The 18,395-nt window shown below is 56.1% G+C and overlaps 1 protein-coding gene across 6 annotated transcripts in view; it reads right to left on the reverse strand.

The window, feature by feature from the left end:
* Nucleotides 1–18,395, reverse strand: part of Hivep3 (HIVEP zinc finger 3) — a 457,837-nt gene that overhangs the window by 13,514 nt on the left and 425,928 nt on the right. For all 6 annotated transcript variants that reach the window (XM_078026057.1, XM_040288469.2, XM_040288471.2 and 3 more), the window contains one exon: nucleotides 3,130–3,305. In XM_078026057.1, coding sequence (XP_077882183.1) covers nucleotides 3,130–3,305 — 176 coding nt within the window. The remainder of the gene's footprint in view (nucleotides 1–3,129; nucleotides 3,306–18,395) is intronic.

Here is an 18,395-nt window from a genome sequence, read left to right on the forward strand (position 1 = left end):
CTCTGCAGGTCACGGGAGCAGATGCTGGGCGAGCGGCCCTGGGCTTGTCCTGTCTCCCCCACCCCCCACTCCTCCTTCCCCACCTGTCACTGCCTGTGACCAGGGAGAGGCTTCCTGACCCTGCAGAAACAGGCTGGAGGCCAGGTCCCTGTCAAGGGACAGAGCCACCGCTTCTCACAGCCAACCCAGCCGCCCCCCCCCACGGAAAGTGACAGCTTGGAGTGGAGGAGGAAAGCCGGTGGGGGGAAGGTGACGGGTATCTGGAGGAACCCTGCCCCGACCCTGCTGGCCCAATGGACGCGAGGCCTGTCCACAGCTGCCATCTCTGTCCTCTGAGGTTGCGATCGGCGCAATGGCCCGCACACAGCACAGCCACCCTGCTGACCTCTGGAAACCATCTGAAGAGGACAGACCATGGGCCTTTGCTCCTCAGGTGGCTCCCAGAGGCCTGAGCTGCCACTTCCACGTCTGACACAGAGACGAGACACAGACAGGCAGACAGAGACAGACAGGAAGGGCTCCCAGACACGGCACAGCCAGGCAGAGGTGACAGGGGTCCCGAGGACTGCCAGGCCGAGCCTGAATGCTCATGTAGGCTGCCTGGGCCACAGCTTAAGGAAGAGAGAGAGGAAAGTGGTGGAGGTCACCTGAGAGGTATGCAGACAGCCCAGGAGAGGGAGGGGCTGCGTTATCCGAGCTTGGCCCCAGGGAGGCCCAAGAGCTCCAGTGTCCTCCCTGCTTCATGGCCACCCACTCTCTGCTTCCATCTGCCACTTCCCCAAGAGGCCCCCTCGGCTAGGCACAGAGTTTGGATTCTGCCTTTTCAGATGTCCTCTGGCGCTGGCCGGGAAGCTCCCCGGCTGACCGCAAAGCTTCCCAGGCCTGGCCCTGCTTCAGAGGACACTCCACACCCCTGGAGATGTGGGGCACCACCCCACCTGCTCAGCTTCTGCACTCTGTGGTGGCTCAGAGAGACCCAGGAAGGGAGCTCAGGCCAGGGGGGGCCTCCAATGAAGGTGCCTCCTAGATAGTGGGGGTTCCCATGAAGACCCCAGACCTTACTCAGACTTGGCAAAACAGGCAAGGTAGAGGAATTCAGCAGGGTCCCTTAGGGGACTGCCTGTGCTGGGAGTCAACAGGGATGGGCTTTTCCTGTCTCACATGGCAGAGGCTCCCAGAGGGCTGTGTGCCGGGCACGGTGTGCTGTGTGGCCTGTGGCCAGGAGGCTCCCCCAGGTTCCTCAGGCAGACGATGGAGCCCTGTGATCCCCTGGGTGTGCTGGGAATCGAAGCAGCACTTGCCACCCCCTCCAGAGGTCATCTGACTGCAGACCTGACCCCTCCCTCCAGAGACAGGAGGACCTGCTCATCCAGAGGAAGGGGAGGGCTGCTGCCCTGGAGGCAGGGGCTCTCGAGCATGGTCACTTCTGGTTCCGGGACTCACTTTCTTCAGCTTCTCAGGGGCTTGGACAAGAAGCCTTCCGCTTTTAGAGCTGTATTACTTCAGACTGTGTTATTTAAACTGTCAGCCAATTTCCCCCATCTTTCTCTTCCATAAAATTCCAACTGGCTTCTTAAGGCCACAGGAAATTGGATGGTAGGGGACATGTGGGGACAGAGCCTGAGTCCAGGCTGAGTTGAGCTGAGCTGCCCTGGGTGTGGCAGGGCTCTAGGGATAGATGCCTTTGATGGGCTCATCAGCAGGGTAGGAGGCTCCAGGCCTAGCTGCACTCTCTGGGACATTGTTTCTGAGCCATTAAGAGAGAAGAAGACACAGAAAAGGAAGTGGGGGGGGGGCTGTGTAACTCCATCCAACCCAAAACCTTGGTGGGAAAATTTGAGTTCAACTCAAAGATGACGTTGAGAGGACAGACAAGGGTCGGGCTCAGCTAATGGGGTTGGGAGACCAGGAAGAGGAACATGGCCAGAGAGGAGGCCACTGAGCCAGGGCATGTGATAAACTGGCCTCTGATCTAGTACAGAAAGAACGGAAGGGGCCGGGCAACAAGAGGATGGAGGAAGGAGGGAGGCTGGAGCCTCTACTGGGTTCTTTCCACAGAGGCTGCCCAGCAGCCACCACTGGGAACAGCTTTATCAACAGAAGAAAGGACAAGTGGCAAAGCCCAAGTCTGTGCTGAGTTTTGCTCCCTGGAAAACAATGTGGGGCCATCATGAAGGACCCCAACATGCTCAAAGGAGAAGATAGCACCCTTGTGTCCAAACCATGACGCGGGCATTTGCAAAGCATAAGAACTGATCCACCAGGGTGCTGAGGGCCTGTGCCCCGCTCCGAGGCACCCCATTCTGCTCAGCTCCCCAAAACAGTGAGCAAGAGGCAGGATCCTCCCTGCAGGTCTCGCAGGGAAAGAACTAACTAAGTCCATCCAAGAATCTCATGGACTTGATTCATCCAACCCCCGGCGGCCAGGCTACTGCTGTGACCCATCACAGCTCTCTGGGATGCATGCTCTCAACAGCCGGTCCTTCCTTTCACAGGTGACTGCCAGAGCCTGTCCTGACCCTGATGTGGGTTGTGGCCGGGGCAGGAGTGACGCTGCTGGTCTAGGGGTGGGGCTGCTGGGCCCTTTGCTAAAGGCTACTGAGAAGCCTGGCAGAGCAGGGGCATGGTGGGAGGTGGGGGGGTGAGGAGGGGTGGGGCAGGAGTGAACTCTGCACAAGACGTGTGAGCATGCGAGTGTGCTGAGTGGCCCAGGGTGGGATGGATTTCCAAATGCAAGAGTGGCAGTGACGGGTGGGTGTGGATGCTGGACGTTATCAGATCAGTGGATTAACGGCTACGGAGACATGCAGAAGGAAGAGCGATGAGATAAGTAGGAAACCAAGAGCTGGGCAGAGTGCCCCCAGGGAGCTGAGGGGGTGTGTCCCCAGGGAAGTGAGGGGGTGTGCTGGTGGGAGGAGGGGCTGTGTGCGGGATCCAAGAGCACCTGCGGGGGGGCAGCCGTGGGTGCCACTGCCCAGTCTGGAGCTGGCTGTTCTGCCATAGGCACCAAGTGGGGTGGTAACTCAGGAGATGAATGTCAGGCCCCAGGCAAACAGGTCTGTGCTGGGGCTCCCAGAGGGGAGCTCCCTGCAGGGGGCAGAGCCAGTGCCCCAGCTGACTGTCTCTTACCTTTGGTTTTAAAAGCAAAGTGACAGTGCTTGCACACATAGGGTCGGACGTCAGTGTGGGTGCGGATGTGTTTCTTCAGCATGCTGGGCTTCTTGCAGCGAATTCCACACTCCTCACAAACATATTTCCCTCGGCCGCGGCCTCGCACATATACATACTCTTCGTTTGATTTGTACCTATGAGCAACAGGTGTCATGTAAAGGAAAAAAAAAAAAAGGGAGGAGAAGAGGCAGGTTCCCACCTCAGAAGATGCATGGTTTCCTAGCTTTGCCCAGCCCAGTCACGACGCCTGGAGTGGAGAATGTGGAGCACCGTGGGCTGGGGGAGAGCGAGGCGCCCTGGGGATCCACAGTGGACCCCTGCACCCGGCCACCTCTCAAAGGTACGCCCGCCACACCTGCCTTTCTCCCTAGAGGAGCAGGCAGGTGCTTCCTGCCAGGGGACACGAAGTGCATTTCTGACAGCCTCCTTTCCACAACCAGCCCTGACCACCGGGCCACAGAGAGTGAGCGCCACACAGAACAGCCACCGTAGGCCACCAGAGTCACAGAGTAAAATCCCACAAAATAACAGCAGCAGCTCTAGAAGCTGTGATTCACCCAGCTCGCCTTATGCCGGGCACTTGACCTGAATTAAATCACAATGACCTCACAACAAAGAGGACCTGACCTGACCCCAGGTTCAGAGAGGGCGAGACATTCCACCCAGGATCCTACAGCCAGAAAGGGACAGAACCAGGATCTGAACCTGCCTACCCTGAGCCCGTCCATTTCCCAGGAGGGGTGAAAACAAGCCGTCAGGAAGACACCCCGATGCTCCAGGGAGGCAAATGCCAGGGACCACCATTATTTTCCTGGTTTCAGAGCCTGGTGGCCAGGAGCCCCGTGCTCTCTCCCTCACCCCGGCTCAGTCACGCTCTGTAGGAAACAGATTCCCAGTCACATCAGGAAGCACCAGCCACTCTCAGGGGCCTCTAGACTGGCCAACCCATTTGCTGGGGCTCAGGGCCACTGACCCCAGGATCCTGAACTGGACACTCTCATTTCCACCAGCGGGAGGAAGCCCACAAGGCCCACAGGCTCAACCGAGGATGAGCGGACTGCCATGTTCTGGCACTATAAATGAGCACGTCTGCAGACGCAGGTGGGCGAGGCTGTGGCGGGCAGCGGGGAATCCTGGCCGGCTTCCAGGAGAGAGCTTTCTGACTCACGAAGCCTCAGGGCCGCTGGCAGGGTGCTTTGCAGGAGGTGAGCACGCCTTCAACGCCTGCAGCAAGAGCTGCCCATCACCACACTCAAGAGAGGCCAGGGAGTGATGGGGACTGGAGGGGGGGGGACAGGAGGTGACAAGGGCCCGACCCTGCTTCAGGAGCCTCAGCTGAGGGCTAAGAAAATGTCACAGGGATGGGCCTGAGACAGGGCTCTGTGAGGGGCTGCAGGCAGCAGCAGAAGGGTCACCCCACACCCCACACTCACCTGCACCCCCACACACCTAATCACACTCACACCCCAATTATACACGTCCCTCAAACTCTCTCACGTATACTCAGACTCTCATTCACACCCACACACTCATGCACCCTCACACATGTACGCCCCCACACCAGCTGCACACCCCTCCACAATCACACTCAGACACCCTATACTCACGCTCATACACACATCCCCACACTCAAGTCCAAACGGACCACTCATGCTCAGTCTCTCTCTCTCTCACACACCCTAGTTCCAGCCCCCTCACACTTTCACTCTCACACCCACGCTCACAGGCTCAGACCTCACAGAGACCTCACACTCTCTCACACTCATGCCCTATACTCACGCTCACACCCTCATTCGTGCCTCCACTGCCACCACACTCCTCATATTCACACACATACGCGCGCGTGCACACATACACACATGCACACACACACCCCTCTTACACTGCCATGCTCAGGCTCTCACAAACCTCTGCGCTCATACCCTATACTCTATCACACACACACACTGCCCACTCATGCACACTCGCATGTGAATTGCTGTCCCCTATGGGCCTGTTTTTTTGGTCACCTTAGATTTGTCCATCTGCCTCTCAAGGAACCTAACACTGTCCTTCCTTCACCTTTACAGGTGCTGACCAGCCAGTCAGGCAGGGTCCTCAGGCCCCAGGCCACCTCAACCCTGGTCAAGGGCACGCGCCATCTTGTGTTCAAGAGGAGGAACTGCAGGCTCTGGAGGAGGGGTGGGGAGAAGTGACTGTTGTGCTATTAGGAAGAGCACCCTCCCGTCAAACACGGATGTCTGCCTACTAAATGATAACTCTTCAGCATCAGGCAGCTGTCCACACAGGATTTTAATTCCCATGACCCTCTGTTCCCTGGGACCCAGGGGAAGCAGGTTGAGACAGGGCACCCTTTCCCAGCCAGGAGACGACGAGAGGATGGCTGGACCTCCTCTTTGCACCGGAGGTTCCTGCTGCCACCTGGCTTCAACCTCCACCCGGCCCTGCCTGGCGGGTCCACGAAGCTTGAGTTCCTCTGACCACCTAGCACGATGGTGTCCTTTGGAGTCAGATTTCCTGCACCCTCCTGCTGCCCACAGCCTCTCTGACCTCTGCTGCATCTGGGCTCCGCTCTGTGCTAAGGTCCTAGCGCCAGTCCACCTCAGCTATCCCAGCCCCCTGCATTTCTCCCTCCATATCAAGCTCAAGCGAACGGTGCATGGTCTTCAGAGAGAAAGAAAGAGAGACTGAGTCCTTTAGGCAGTGACTTGACTGGGGTTGGGGCACACGCAGAACCACGTACCACACTTTGCCAGGCCACAGAAGGTGTGTGCCCTCTGCAATGAGGGAGAGCCCGAGTGGGAGCAGTTGGGGAGGATGGTGACAGGTAGTTGGGAGGACTCCCAGCAGGGACCCCAGGAGCAGCGGCAGGGTTGATAAAGGCCTGGGGTGTGGTGGGCGAGAGGAGTTGAGGCTGGACAGGCAGGGCAGGGGGATCACCATCCAATGCCACCTTAAGGAGTTGAGACTTGCTCAAAGTGGTCTCTCATGTAGATATAAAATCTCAAGGGCAGTTCTGGATGGGTGGGTGTGGTTTGGAGGAGGGGAGTGAGTGTGGGATCCTGTGCCAGGATAGACCCGAGGGTCTTCGAGTGTGGACACCAGAAGACGTTGGTGGCCATCTGGTTGGGGTAGGGGTCAGAATGAGGGAGAAACAAAGATCCAAAGTTTGCAGCTTGGCTCCCTCAGGAGGCACCGTTCAAGCGTGAGAGGGATGCGATGGGGGATTCTGATTTTCAACTGCTGTGTCTCACACTCAGTGGGAGAGATGTGAAGGAACGTCGAGCACACGGGGATCTGTGGGACGCAGGAGAGTTTGTGCAGACCTGCTTGGAGAAGGTGAGCACACAAGAGAAAGAAAAACCAGACCAGTACCGTGTCATGGCAGAGGCCTGGGTTGCCCCAAGGATAAGGGTGAGCAGAAAATATGGAACCAGGAAACCTGCCCCAAACAGAGGAAGGTCAGAGAAGCCAGGAGCCAGGAGAGAACTGTGGTTTGGACGCCCAGAGGAGACGTCTTTCAGAAGGGTGGCCAGTGGGGCTGAAGGTGATGGAGAGCCTGTGGAGGGCCGCTAAGGGCTGAGCACCCCAGGCCCTGGAAGACACAGCTCTTGCAAAAAATGGGATCCTGCGACTCCTCTCCTCCATGAAGGCCGGGGCCACGCCTTGTCTTTGTGTTTCCTGAAGAGCACAGCCCAGGGACAGGCATGGGGCAGCTGTGTATCAATGTGGGCTGCTCCTCCTGCCTGAGGACCTGGCTTTGCTGCCCGCACAGAGGTCCCACCCTATTCACTGTCACCTCCTGGCTCCACAGACACAGGCTCCGTTCTCTCCATCACAAGCCCCCTTGATCCCAAGCCACTCCAGCTCCAGCTCCTCTGCTTCCCTGCCCAGTCCGAGGTTGGAAAGGGCCCTCTGTCCTGCTGTCCATCCCCTCACCACTCCACGCTCCCTGGGTCACTGCAGCCCTGCTCTGCTGACCACCAGTCCTTGCCAAGCTCACAGGGTTACCTTACCCTGTCTGCCCTCTTCCCTGCCTTCTGGAGGCAACTGCGTGGCTGGGGTGACGTTCCCTCTAGACTGCGCCTCCTCTGCAGCCCTCTTCCTTTCCCCCCCAGGCTCCAGCCTGTGTGCCTCTCACCTGGCCTCTTCCCCAGGTAGCTTCCCACCTGAGCACTCACGGCTCCTCCTCCTCTCTCCAGCTCCAACCAGGACTAGAAGGCTGAACATCCCCTCAACATGCACCTGGGGGACCTGGAGCAGGTAAGGTCTACCTCTAGGGAGGTAGTCAGTGGGAGGAAGTTGGACACCGGAGTGTGCCCTTGAAGGGGAAATTGGGACCCTGGTCCCTTCCTCTCTCTTTGCTTCATGGCCACCATGAGATGAGCAGTTTCCTCCACCATATGCTCCCCACCATGAAGTGCTTCCTCACCAAAGGCCCACAGGTGATGGTTGAAGTGGCCACGAGCTGAAACCTCTGAAACCAGGAGCCAAAGCAAACCTTTCCTCCTTTAAGTCAATTATCTCAAGTATTTTGTCACAGTAACAGAAAGTTAACAAACAGGAACAAAGGCCTAAAAGGTTCAAGTGACACGGCCAGGATCACCCTGACCTGATCTTCCTACTTAGTCCCCGTCCCCATGTAGACTTGCTGCACTACCACTCTCAGATGGAACCCACCAAGGCTTTCTTGGCACCTTCCCTCTCTGGTTTCCCAGGGACCTGTGACACTGCAGACAAGCAAGAATGGTACCCGTCTCTACCCAGCCCTTCCTGAAAGTCCAGCCCTGGGCTGGAATCCCCGGGTGTCCACGGCTGTAGCAAATGCCCTGAGAGGGCTAGGGCGGGAAAGCAGGCCTGTGCGGGGGCCTTCCTGGGGCACAGGCCTTCCTCCCAGGTCTGCTCGCTGCCACCTCCTCCACCCCAGGCTGCTCCCTGGAGACCTGGGTCATAGGCTGCCCTGATCCCATGCAGGGAGGGGACTAATCCCCTGGCTGCTCTGAGGCTGCAAGACAGCCCTCCACAGACAGGTCTGGGACGGTGGACTGCGGGCCCACTGCCTGCCTGTCTTCTGCTGTCCCGATAAGCCAGGGGCCTTGGTCAGGCGGTATGGCTGTGCTCTTAAAGGAAAAGAGCTTCTTCTGTGGGTTTCAGATATCCTGGCTGGAGGGACCTTGAGTTTGAGGTTGGGCCACCTGTTTGCCTGAGGTTCAGAACTGTGTCTGCCAGGGGCTCCGTGGAGGAGGGCCAGAGGCCCCCATGGCTACATCACCAGGGTCCTGGAGCCCTGGTAGAAAGCAGCTTTCTGTCCTGCTGCTTGGAGTCAGGAGATGATGGGTGACTGCCTGGGCATGGAACTGCTGGGCTCTTCCTGGGGGATGACTCTGCTTTCATTCCCTTGCTCTAAGACTCGGGGTCTCAATGGAAAAGAAAGCTGCTCAAGCAGCCTGTGAACAGGAGGGTCTTATGCACTTGCCTCTAATCCAGATGCAAAAAGAAACAGAGAGTTGTCCCAACTTATTAGACAGCTAGAAAGTGTGAAGTGGGGTGAGAGCCCAGATCTGACCCTGGGGCTGACTTGGCCAAGGTCCCACAGCTGGACTTGGTCAGGGTCCCCACTGCCCATAGCTGCTGAGCTGAGCTGCCTGCCTGAACAATCAGCATGTGACACCTTGCGTTGTGGCCTCAGACTCTCCAGAGGCAATTAGACCCATAAGTTCCACCAAGCCCATAGGGGCTTGGCACAGTGTTCCCAAAGGAGGTGGCATACCAAACACGCTGCTCTGGGTTCCACAAGACCTGGTGGGATGGGAATTTAAAAGGATTTCAGGCAGCGCGATGGATGAGGTTGCTCTTCCTGGATCTGAATGGGACAGATTCATCAATGAAGCTGCTCTATAAGGTAATGAGCTCCCCATCATCAGCCGAGTACCCACAGGGGCTAGATGAACAGGAAGGAGTTCCGGCTGCCATGAGCAATGGCATGTCTGGCACAGTGCCAGAAGGCTGTAGGTGGACCTTCTGGTTCACCATTGTAAAAGGGATATGGGCATTTCATCAGCTACTTCATATTCACCCCTAAGACCCAGCGCAGGCTCAGGGTGCCCGGGGGCATGGCTGGCACTGTAGTGAGCAAAGCAGAGGAGGCCTAAGGACAGGGGAGTGGTGGGCACTGTGCAGAACTGGAAGGCAGGACACACTCTCTCTCTACAGGGAGTACACCCATCTAGCCAAGTGTGGCACGAGGCTGTCACATCTTCTAGTGCTTTTAAGAAAAGCACACATCCAGATGTTTTTTTTTTCTTAAATTAAAAATATTAGCAAACTTTAAATAGCTCCTCCTGGGTGCCAAGCACTATTTTAAATGCTTTGCATGCATTACCTCATTTAAACCACACGACAGGCCTGTAAGACTGGGGCTCCACTCACTCCATTTACACCAGAAAACAGCAACAGGTTAAGTAACCTGCCTGAAGCCACACAGCCTGTGAGTTAATAGAGTTAGAACTTGAACGCACGTTGCCTGGCTACAAAGTTCAGGTGTCCAACTGCTGTGCAATTCTGTTTTTAAAAACACTTCCTAGCCAGGTGTGGTGGTGCACACCCGTAATTCCAGAGGCTCCAGAGGTTGAGGCAGGAGGACCACGTGTCAAAGCCAGATTTAGCAACTTGGCAAGGCCCTAAGTAACTTAGCAAGACCCTGTCTCAAATTAAATAATAAAAAGAGCTAGGAATGTGGCTCGTGGTAAAGTGCCCCTCAGTTCAATCGCAGTGTATATATATATATATAACCCAAATAAACAAACCAAAAAACCCTCCAAAACCAAACAAGGAGAGGCAGATCGAGTTGGGAGCTGAACTTCAGGTTTGAAGTAACTTCCTCAAGGTCATACAGCTAGTAGACAAAGGCACATCTCTCCTTCTAGCAGGACTTTTCTCTCCACCAAGCTGTGTTATTCTCTTAAAGGAAGAGATGAACTCAATGGCCTCCGAGTTACCTTCCTAATCCGAGATTCTATGAGGCAATTCCACATTTATGTTATTGACTTTTCCATTTATTATTAATATTTAATTATCAAACCTCACCTCTCCTCCAAATTGGATACTCTGAAGGCTTGTCAACCTTCTGGTTTTATTATCATCTCATAGCTCCACGTGCTTCCCCCTCGGGGGAACACCACTTGGGTATAATTGCACAAAGCGAGCGATCAGAAACCCACTCTGTGTACTGAGGCCTGCTTTCGAGGGCAAGCCTGTGTCCTGTGAGGCCAGGCTCAGGTCTGGTTCCCAGCGGTCACTGCGCCCTGGGGGTCTGGCCACAGTGAGCTGGCTGGCTTGTCTGCTCCCCGACGGAAGCTCAAAAAGGAAAAGATGTCTGTGGGGAGTGGAGCTGGAGGCAGGTGGCCCAGCCTGCCGAGCTGTGGATCTGCTAAAAATACTCAGTTGTCCAAAGTAGGAAGCACACGCCTTGGTGGAAAATGAGTCGGGACGGCTGAACTGCGGGTCACAGGGAAGCTCACACTGGGTTCTGAGCACATCTCAGATCCTCCTCTTGACTAGGTTCTGCAGAAATGACATCACATCCTAATGTCTGGGGTGGGGGGGGACATTTGAGGCACTGTCCAGACTTGGGCCTGCTGTGCCAGGAGTGCCAGGCCACACACATGTGATCCAACCAGGCACAGAGCCCACCGCCAGTGGAGTCTGTGTGCAGCGGTGTGAGCTGCGAGCAGGGTTCTGTTTACTCAATACTTATTTAGGCCTGGTCTGGGCCTGAGGCTGGTCCAGGGCCGGGAGTATGAAGCTTCATAAGACTGACCTTGGTCTCGAGAGTGACTCACAGCCACTGAAGAGATCACAAAACAGACAGAGACAGGAGTAGAAAGTGTACAAAGGGCATCGGCGGGGGTGGGGGTGGGGTGGGGGTGGTGTCTCAGGTGGCTGTGGGGTCTGCGGGGGCTGACCTGAGAGACTCCTGGTCTTTGAGTGGAGGATGGAGTAGAGGCAGTGCCAGAGGCCAGGGAGAGGCTGGGGCAGGAAGATAGAGGCCACAGAATCTAGAGAGACAAGAGCGGTTCAAGGACGCCCTCTTTTAGACCTTCTGGAAGCACCCTACTGCCAAGACCAGTCCCTGTCCAGTTGGCAGGCTTGCTGCCCACAAGTACCATTTTCACCATTTCTTGGCTTTATGTCACGATCTTTCAACACCAGTTTCCAGCCTCAGCTGGCAAGACAGAGGTGGCCTAGAGCTGTGACACCCGCCTGGCGGTGAGAACAGGAAGAGCCTTCTTATTCCACGCGCGAGGGGCTTGATAGGTGGAGATGTAGCGCAGTGACCTCTCATTGACCAAGTCAGACGCCTAAGCACCACCCCGCAGGCACCAAGCCCGGCTGAAGTCAGCTTAGGTCTGCAGAATGCGGCCCACACCCTGTTTCCGACCAGACAGGGAGATTAGGGAGGCAGGCAGGCAGCCAGAAGCCTGGGCCCCTCGTGTTCAGAGAAGTGAAACCGACAGAGAGGAGTGGACTCCTGGAAGCAGAGAGGGTTTGGAGTGGTGCCAGCCTGCAGCAGCCTGGGCAAGCTGGGTTCTAGAACAAGGACTTACAAACTGCTCAGGATCTGTGGGGGGTGGGTGTGGGGAGGCTGAGCAGGGCGTTCCTGGGGTCCTTCCTCCCACAGCCGCTCTGAATCGAGTTGTCTCTCAGAGCCGGTGTCTGTGTAAACTGAACCTGGTGTAAAGAGTCCTGTGATGTGAAAACAATTTGGAAATCACTGGGAGAGAACACTGGTGCTTGCAAGATCCTTCACACCTCCGACGCAGAGGGGCCGTGTGCTTCCTCTGGCAGGGCTGTCCCCTCCCACAGCCCGTCCATCTTTGGCACCTGGAGACTCACAGTTTCCCAGGCGTCCCCTGCTTTCTGGTGGCCTGTGCTCTCACCCATCATCTGGGCTCTGTCTAGTCCAGCTTCTCTTTCACAGGACGGTCTCCAAAAGATAAGACTCCACCTGAGGCTTCACAGCTCCAGTGTTTTCACATCCTTGAACAATTCCATGCGTGACGGAGCTCTCCCTGGACTGGCCACCTTCTCCTGGACTCTTCCAGGCTACTCTTTTAATGGTGGAGTGGCCCCGGACACAGGCCTCAAGTGGAGCTGGATCCAGCCCAGTGTGATATAGGATCACGTCTCCCTCTACTGTTCTTCCGACCTCACTCTCTTGTCTCAACAGAAGCAGGTGGGAAGTGACCAGATACTTCCTCCTGCCTTGGTGGAACTCTGTGGCCAGAGTTCTCAACACACAAGGGCCAGAACCGTGGGGACCCAGGGCCTCCACCTGCACCTGAGCTCATAGTTTTGGGGTGCCTGCTCTGTGCCAATCCCTTCCCATATGTTATCTTTTCCACTTTGTTAACATTGATGAACATACATTTTATTCACAAAAAAGCACTCAAAAAATGTCAATGAGGGTCAGAGGTGCAATCTCTAGCGTGGAAGAAGACAGCTATTGTTTATAGCTTACTCTGTGGGGGCACTTTTTTACAGAAATTAAATAGCAGAAATTTTGGCCCATTTTCATATGACAGCCCTGGGGACAAATAGCAGGAACTGAGGCTGGAAAGCCACCTGAGGCCAGCTTAGAAAAGCCCTGGCTCCAAAGTCCACCTGTTAGTTGTTTTTCTCAGGTATTTTGTTATAGTCAGGGAAAGCTAACTAATGTTAAAACCATTTAAGTTCAGGGAAATACAGATTCCTGTGTGGGAGGAGGCTGGACTCAAGGTCCAGAGGGTCTGGTGGGAATCTAAGTGGACACAGCATTCCTGCCACATCAGCCACAAATAGGTGAGGGGGAGTGGGAAAACAAGGAGGAAGGAAGGAAGGGTGTTGTCCTGGCTCAGAGGGTAAGACAATCTGTTGATATGGATGCTGACGGGGCACTAGATAGGGATGGGGACGCTGAAGAACCAAACTGTAGAATTCCTACCTGCTCATCACTCCCAGCCCCAGACAGGGCTACTGCCGACCATGCAGAGCAGGTGGCTGGTGGCTCTGGCTGTGACACTGTTTCATTATGGGAACTCCCAGGTATCACTCCAGGCTGAATCACCCCTTCAACAAAAGCCCTGGTCCTCTACCCCTCCCTACAGACATGTGATTTTCCTACATCAGGGCAGGTTTTCACTGTGGTGAGCTCTTTAGGGGTGCCCAGAGCCCTGGGTGGGGGGAAGGAGCCTTGGTGAGCCAGGGGCAGGTGTGTCGTGTACTGACAGGCGTCTGCCCACATCTCTTCTCTCCTGAATCCTTCCTGAGTGTACTCCTCCCTGCCCCCAGTACTGGAGATGGAACCTAGAGGCACATTACCTCTCAGGTACATTCCCATCCCTTTTATATTTTGGTACAGGATCTCTTTAAGTTGCCCAGGCTGGCTTTCAATTGGTGATCCTCCCGCGTCATACTCTGGAGTACCTAGAACTACAGGTGTTTGCCACCACACCCCCATGATTGCTCTGCTTTTAAAATAAGGCCTCTGAACAGAACATCCCTCTGAACAGAACTCCCTGTCTGGGACGCTCTTCTCCCCTCCCACTTTGATTAAGTCCCTGGGATGTGACCCTCACCCATCTCCAAAGGGAAGGCAGGGATTTGGTGCCCTGAGGCTGGTACAGCTGTCCAGCCCTGGTGACAGGGGGACCATCAGCTGGTGAGAAAGAAGAAGGGAAGCAGCAAGAAGAAGGGAAGGGTGGAGACGGTGTGGGTGCAGAGGAAGGAGGGTGGCCAGAGAAGACGGTCCAGAGCAGCAGCACCCCAGGGGACGGGGGTGGAGAGGGAGACATCGGCAAGGACGGTGTACCAGCAATGTGGACGGGATTATTGGCTGAGGACGTGACACACTTTAGCACCCATTGTTTACCATTAAACAATGGTGCTGGAGATCTTGCTTCTGGTCTCCCTAGGACATGGGACCATAGGACCCCAGTCTGTGCTGCTCTTACCCTTCTGACATGGAAATCAGTAGGACAAAAGATCAAGGTCTGGATAAAAATTATGCAGGGCCAATAAAAGCCCCTGTGAAGTTAACCTGTTAGATTTCGTGCAGGTTGATGGGCACAAGAAGGTGACAGGGTCAGAAGAAATTCCAGGTGAGGAATAAAGGGATTTGGTACCTGCATTTGAAAAGCATGGAACAAGACTTCTCTGATGAGCCCGTTGCCAGGACTGGGCAAGCTTTAAACTTACAATAGTGCTTTACCCCTCACCTTAAAGGCCTGACTGCTCCAAGTTGGGGCAACTTGTTGTCTCCATGAGCAGAAGGTGGGGTGGCTGAGCCACGGCTTGGCTCCAAACTGCAGAATCAGGGGGTGATTGGGGCTCCTGCTCGCTGGTCCCACCTCCTCTGCCTTCTGTTAGGCGTGCCCTATGCTTTGCACAGTTCTTAACAGGACAGAGGGAGGCATGGTTTTCACAGAGGGAAGCAGGTGAGAAACGTGGCTATCAGAAGCTTCTAGAGCTCATCCATTAAGACTGAGCTGGAGGGTTGTCATTGCTGTCTCGGCTGTCCTTCAGCAATGCCATTTCTGTGACATCTTGTCAGAGACTCAAAAACATGGTGACTGCTCTTGATCAGTAAATGTGCTCATGACCCAGATGCTGGGCCCAAGAAAGCAGGCCCGGCCTGGGAGACAGAAAGGGGCAGAGGCTGCGGTTGCGGAAGGGCAGGCAGGTGCTTCTGAACCACATGGAAAGGCTTTCCACTGCCTGGGGACGGCACCTAGTGCAAGGGTCCAACCTCATGCAACAGTTCAGCTTCTTAGAATAGTCCCGTCTCCTGGCCCATCTTTGTCATGCACTGTCCCCTTAGGCATCTTCCCAGCCTTCATCTCAGGAGCCAATGCCTCGCCTCAACTCATTCCAGTGACAAGTGCCCACCGTGGAGCTGCAAGCCACACACAATCTTGAATAAAGTTTCTGGCACTGTGCCACAGAGCCTCCTTCCTTGCCTGGTGGGCGCGAGGCCACACCTCGGCTGATGGGCGCTCCACGTCACCTCTGCTACCAAGGGCTCTCTGGGTTGCTGACAATGTCTTGGCCTGTGGCTCACAGGACTCAGTGCAGCTACTCAGCCGTTTCCTGCCCTGGCCACACAACAGAAGCAACACCACTGCACACTGACACCTGCCGTCCTGTGGCACATACAAGGCCTCTTCCTAATTTCGGGACTCCACTGATTCCATCTTGGAACCCAGTGAGGGGGGTGATGTCAAGCTTCTTTTCCAAGTGAGGAAAAGGAAGCTCAGAGAGGGAAAGCCACATGCCCGAGGCCACAGAGCCAGTGCATAGCAGAGGAAGGACACGAACCTCCCACCTCTGTATTAAACACCCCTGCAGAAGACGCTGCTGGTAGGAGGAAGGCTCTCCGCAGCACAGGAAGGTGGGCAGACAGCAGAGGGTAGAGCTCCCTACTGTGAACGCCCCCCCACCATGAACCCCGGGGAAGCAGCAGCACCTCCATATTCTCCTGCCTCTTCCCTGGGTCCCTCTGGGCCCTGGGCACAGGCAGGGGAAGGGATAGGGTCTCCCCAGGGGTCCACGCATGTGGCCGAGAGGGATTAGCACCGGCACCCCAGTTTGTGGCAGGGTGTGAAGGAAAGAGCGTGGGCTCAGGAAGCAAATGGGACTGACGGTGATGCCAGCCCTGCTCCCTACAGCTTGAGGGACCATGGGCAGGTCCCCAAGTCCGTGCCCTTAGTACGTGATGGCTGCTGTGGCTGCGGGTGGGTAGGGAGCATGGTGGATGGAGGCAGGTGGGACAGGTTCCAAGCCCAGGCCATGCCACATGCAGGTCCTCGGTGAGGTTCACCAGGGGTCAAGCAGATGCCCCAGGGTCCTCCCGAGGCACGGTGAGGCTGCTGGGAGGAGGCAGGCTGCGCTGACCTGGGGGGACCTCCCCCTCACTCACTAGAACCAGCTCCCCCAGGGCTGGACAGCATGGACTCGGGGCACAGAAAGGGCCCCCGTGATGCTACGGTGCCCTTTAGCAGCCAAGAGCTGACGGGAGGCTCCGGGGACAGGTCAGAGTGGCTCTCCGGACGGGCTGGCTGCACTCTCAGAAGACACACACGTCAGTAAGATCTGGGCGCGGAGGCCTGTGCTCACCTTGAACCTCCAGGCCCCAGGGAGGGGACAAGGTGGCTGGAAACTGGAGAGGTCAAGAGCCCTGTCAAAGGTCACACGACCATTGGAGCAAAGCCAGAACGGTGATCCTTGATCCCCTCCCTCCCCAGTGAGCCCTGCTCCCTCCACGCTGCCCTGCACAGGGGCCGCTGCCCGGCCAAGCACAGAGTCCACACACACACAGAGGCCCCAGAAAGCCTGTGGGCAACTCTCCAGCAGTACCAGCTGGCCCAGATGAAGTGTCACTTACCACTGCTATTTAAAGCATGTGAAGTGCCTTTCAGAAACACCCCCAGCAAGAAGGCAACCCGGGGGCTGGAAGTACATCCAGAGAAATGCAGGAGCACATGAATGAGAACAGCTCCTGCTAGCACAGTTGGCTGAGAGTGGGGGCAGACCCTGGGGTTCCTCTAGCCTCCTGGCTCCTCATGGGAGCCCCGTGAAGTGGAGAGAGTCATCCCTACACCACAGATGGGGAGCTGAGCTCAGAGAGGCACAGTGACTTGCCTTCAGCCACACAGCCAGTAAGTGGCACCATAAACCAAAGATCATTCTGATCAGGCCCACGGTCTACATGTTTAAATTTCTGTGTTTTAGGGCAACTATGGGCTTTATTAAATTTATTTTTCCTGCTTGTGGGCTCCAAAGTTGGCCATCAGGGGAAGCACTCATTTATCTGAACCAAACAGAAAACAATAAAGTCAGCAGAAGGTAACGTGAGATCCTGGGGCTGAGAGGGACAGGGGGGCCCAGCAGGCAGGGCAGGTGGGAGGAAGGTCAGGGGTGCCATGGAACTGGGGCATCTTGGCTTTGAGGAAGAGACGGCCCTCCAGATGGAGGGGATGGCACGTGCAAGGCACAGAGACATGGGATGGGAGGTCACAGGGTGACAGGCAAAGAAGAAGCCCGAGTGGGGTGTGTCTAGGCCTGACCAGCTGCAGATTCTTTGGAGACTCCACAAGGGCTCTGGCTGGACCAGTCTCTGGAGCCAACCCTGGCAGGGAGCCGCAGGAGGACCAGGCCTTGGCGATGGGAAGAACAGCCCCCATGCATGGGGCACTGGGAGTTATAGTAGTTTTCATTTCCTCATGTCCATTCTCCCCTCACAGAAGTGAGATGAGCGATTCGGCCTCCTCTATTTGATGGGAAAGAAACAGAGGCCCTTCCCCTTGTAGCTCAGAGATCCCCACTCACAGCTCCTCCTAAGCCTGCCCACCCGTCTCATCCTCTCTGGTCACCCCATCAACTGTCACCTCTTTTACCATTTCCCTCCAAGGTGCTAACCTCTGGTCAGCCTGGACCTTTGCCCTCACTGGTTCCTGCATCTGGAAAAATCCTTCCTTCCCTCCCCTCCCTTCTCCTTGCCTTTGTTAACTGGTCCTCAGACCTCACCTCAAAGCCCCTGCCTTCAGAGGTGGTCCACTCTCTCTGAGCCTCCTGGTCAAGGGTCTCAGGAGGTGCCAGAGCTGGGCTTTAGGACAGAGGGAGCTAAGGGCACCTAGCAAGCATGGCACAACCCTCAGAATGTCCCCACACTGTGGTTATTCTTCCTCTGCCCATTTTGCAAATGGGGGGGGGTACACAGAGAGGTTAAATAACTTGCCCAAGATGACAGCCTGGCAGGTAGTGGTGCTGGACTCAAATCCGGGCTCCAGGGATTACTCCTGCTCCCACCTGTTCCTGCCCTTGTCCTGTCCTGCCCACCCCTTCCACCTGCCTCCATCTCTGTGTGTCCCCTGGGTCCTCAGTGCTCGTGCTGTGCGTATACAGTTGTCCTCTCATTTGGTCCTCCAGGGCCAGGAGGCAGTACTCCTCCTGCACCCTCCAGATGGGGAGTGACTGGCTCTGCAGGGTGGGCCGCTTCCCTCAGCCGTCATGCCCACCAGGCACAGCCAAGCCCAGGTCTCAGCCTCCAGATGCAGAGGCGATTTTCCCAAGATGGTAGAAGACGACCCAGCCCTGAGCACCTGGCTCCCGCCACTCAGGGCCACCCTTGCCTTGACTGGCCTCCCGGAAGCACTCTTCCTGCTAGCTCCATGCAGACCACACCAGGC

The sequence above is a fragment of the Ictidomys tridecemlineatus genome, chromosome 11 (genome assembly GCF_052094955.1).
Source record: "Ictidomys tridecemlineatus isolate mIctTri1 chromosome 11, mIctTri1.hap1, whole genome shotgun sequence".
NCBI classification, from domain to species: Eukaryota; Metazoa; Chordata; class Mammalia; order Rodentia; family Sciuridae; genus Ictidomys; species Ictidomys tridecemlineatus.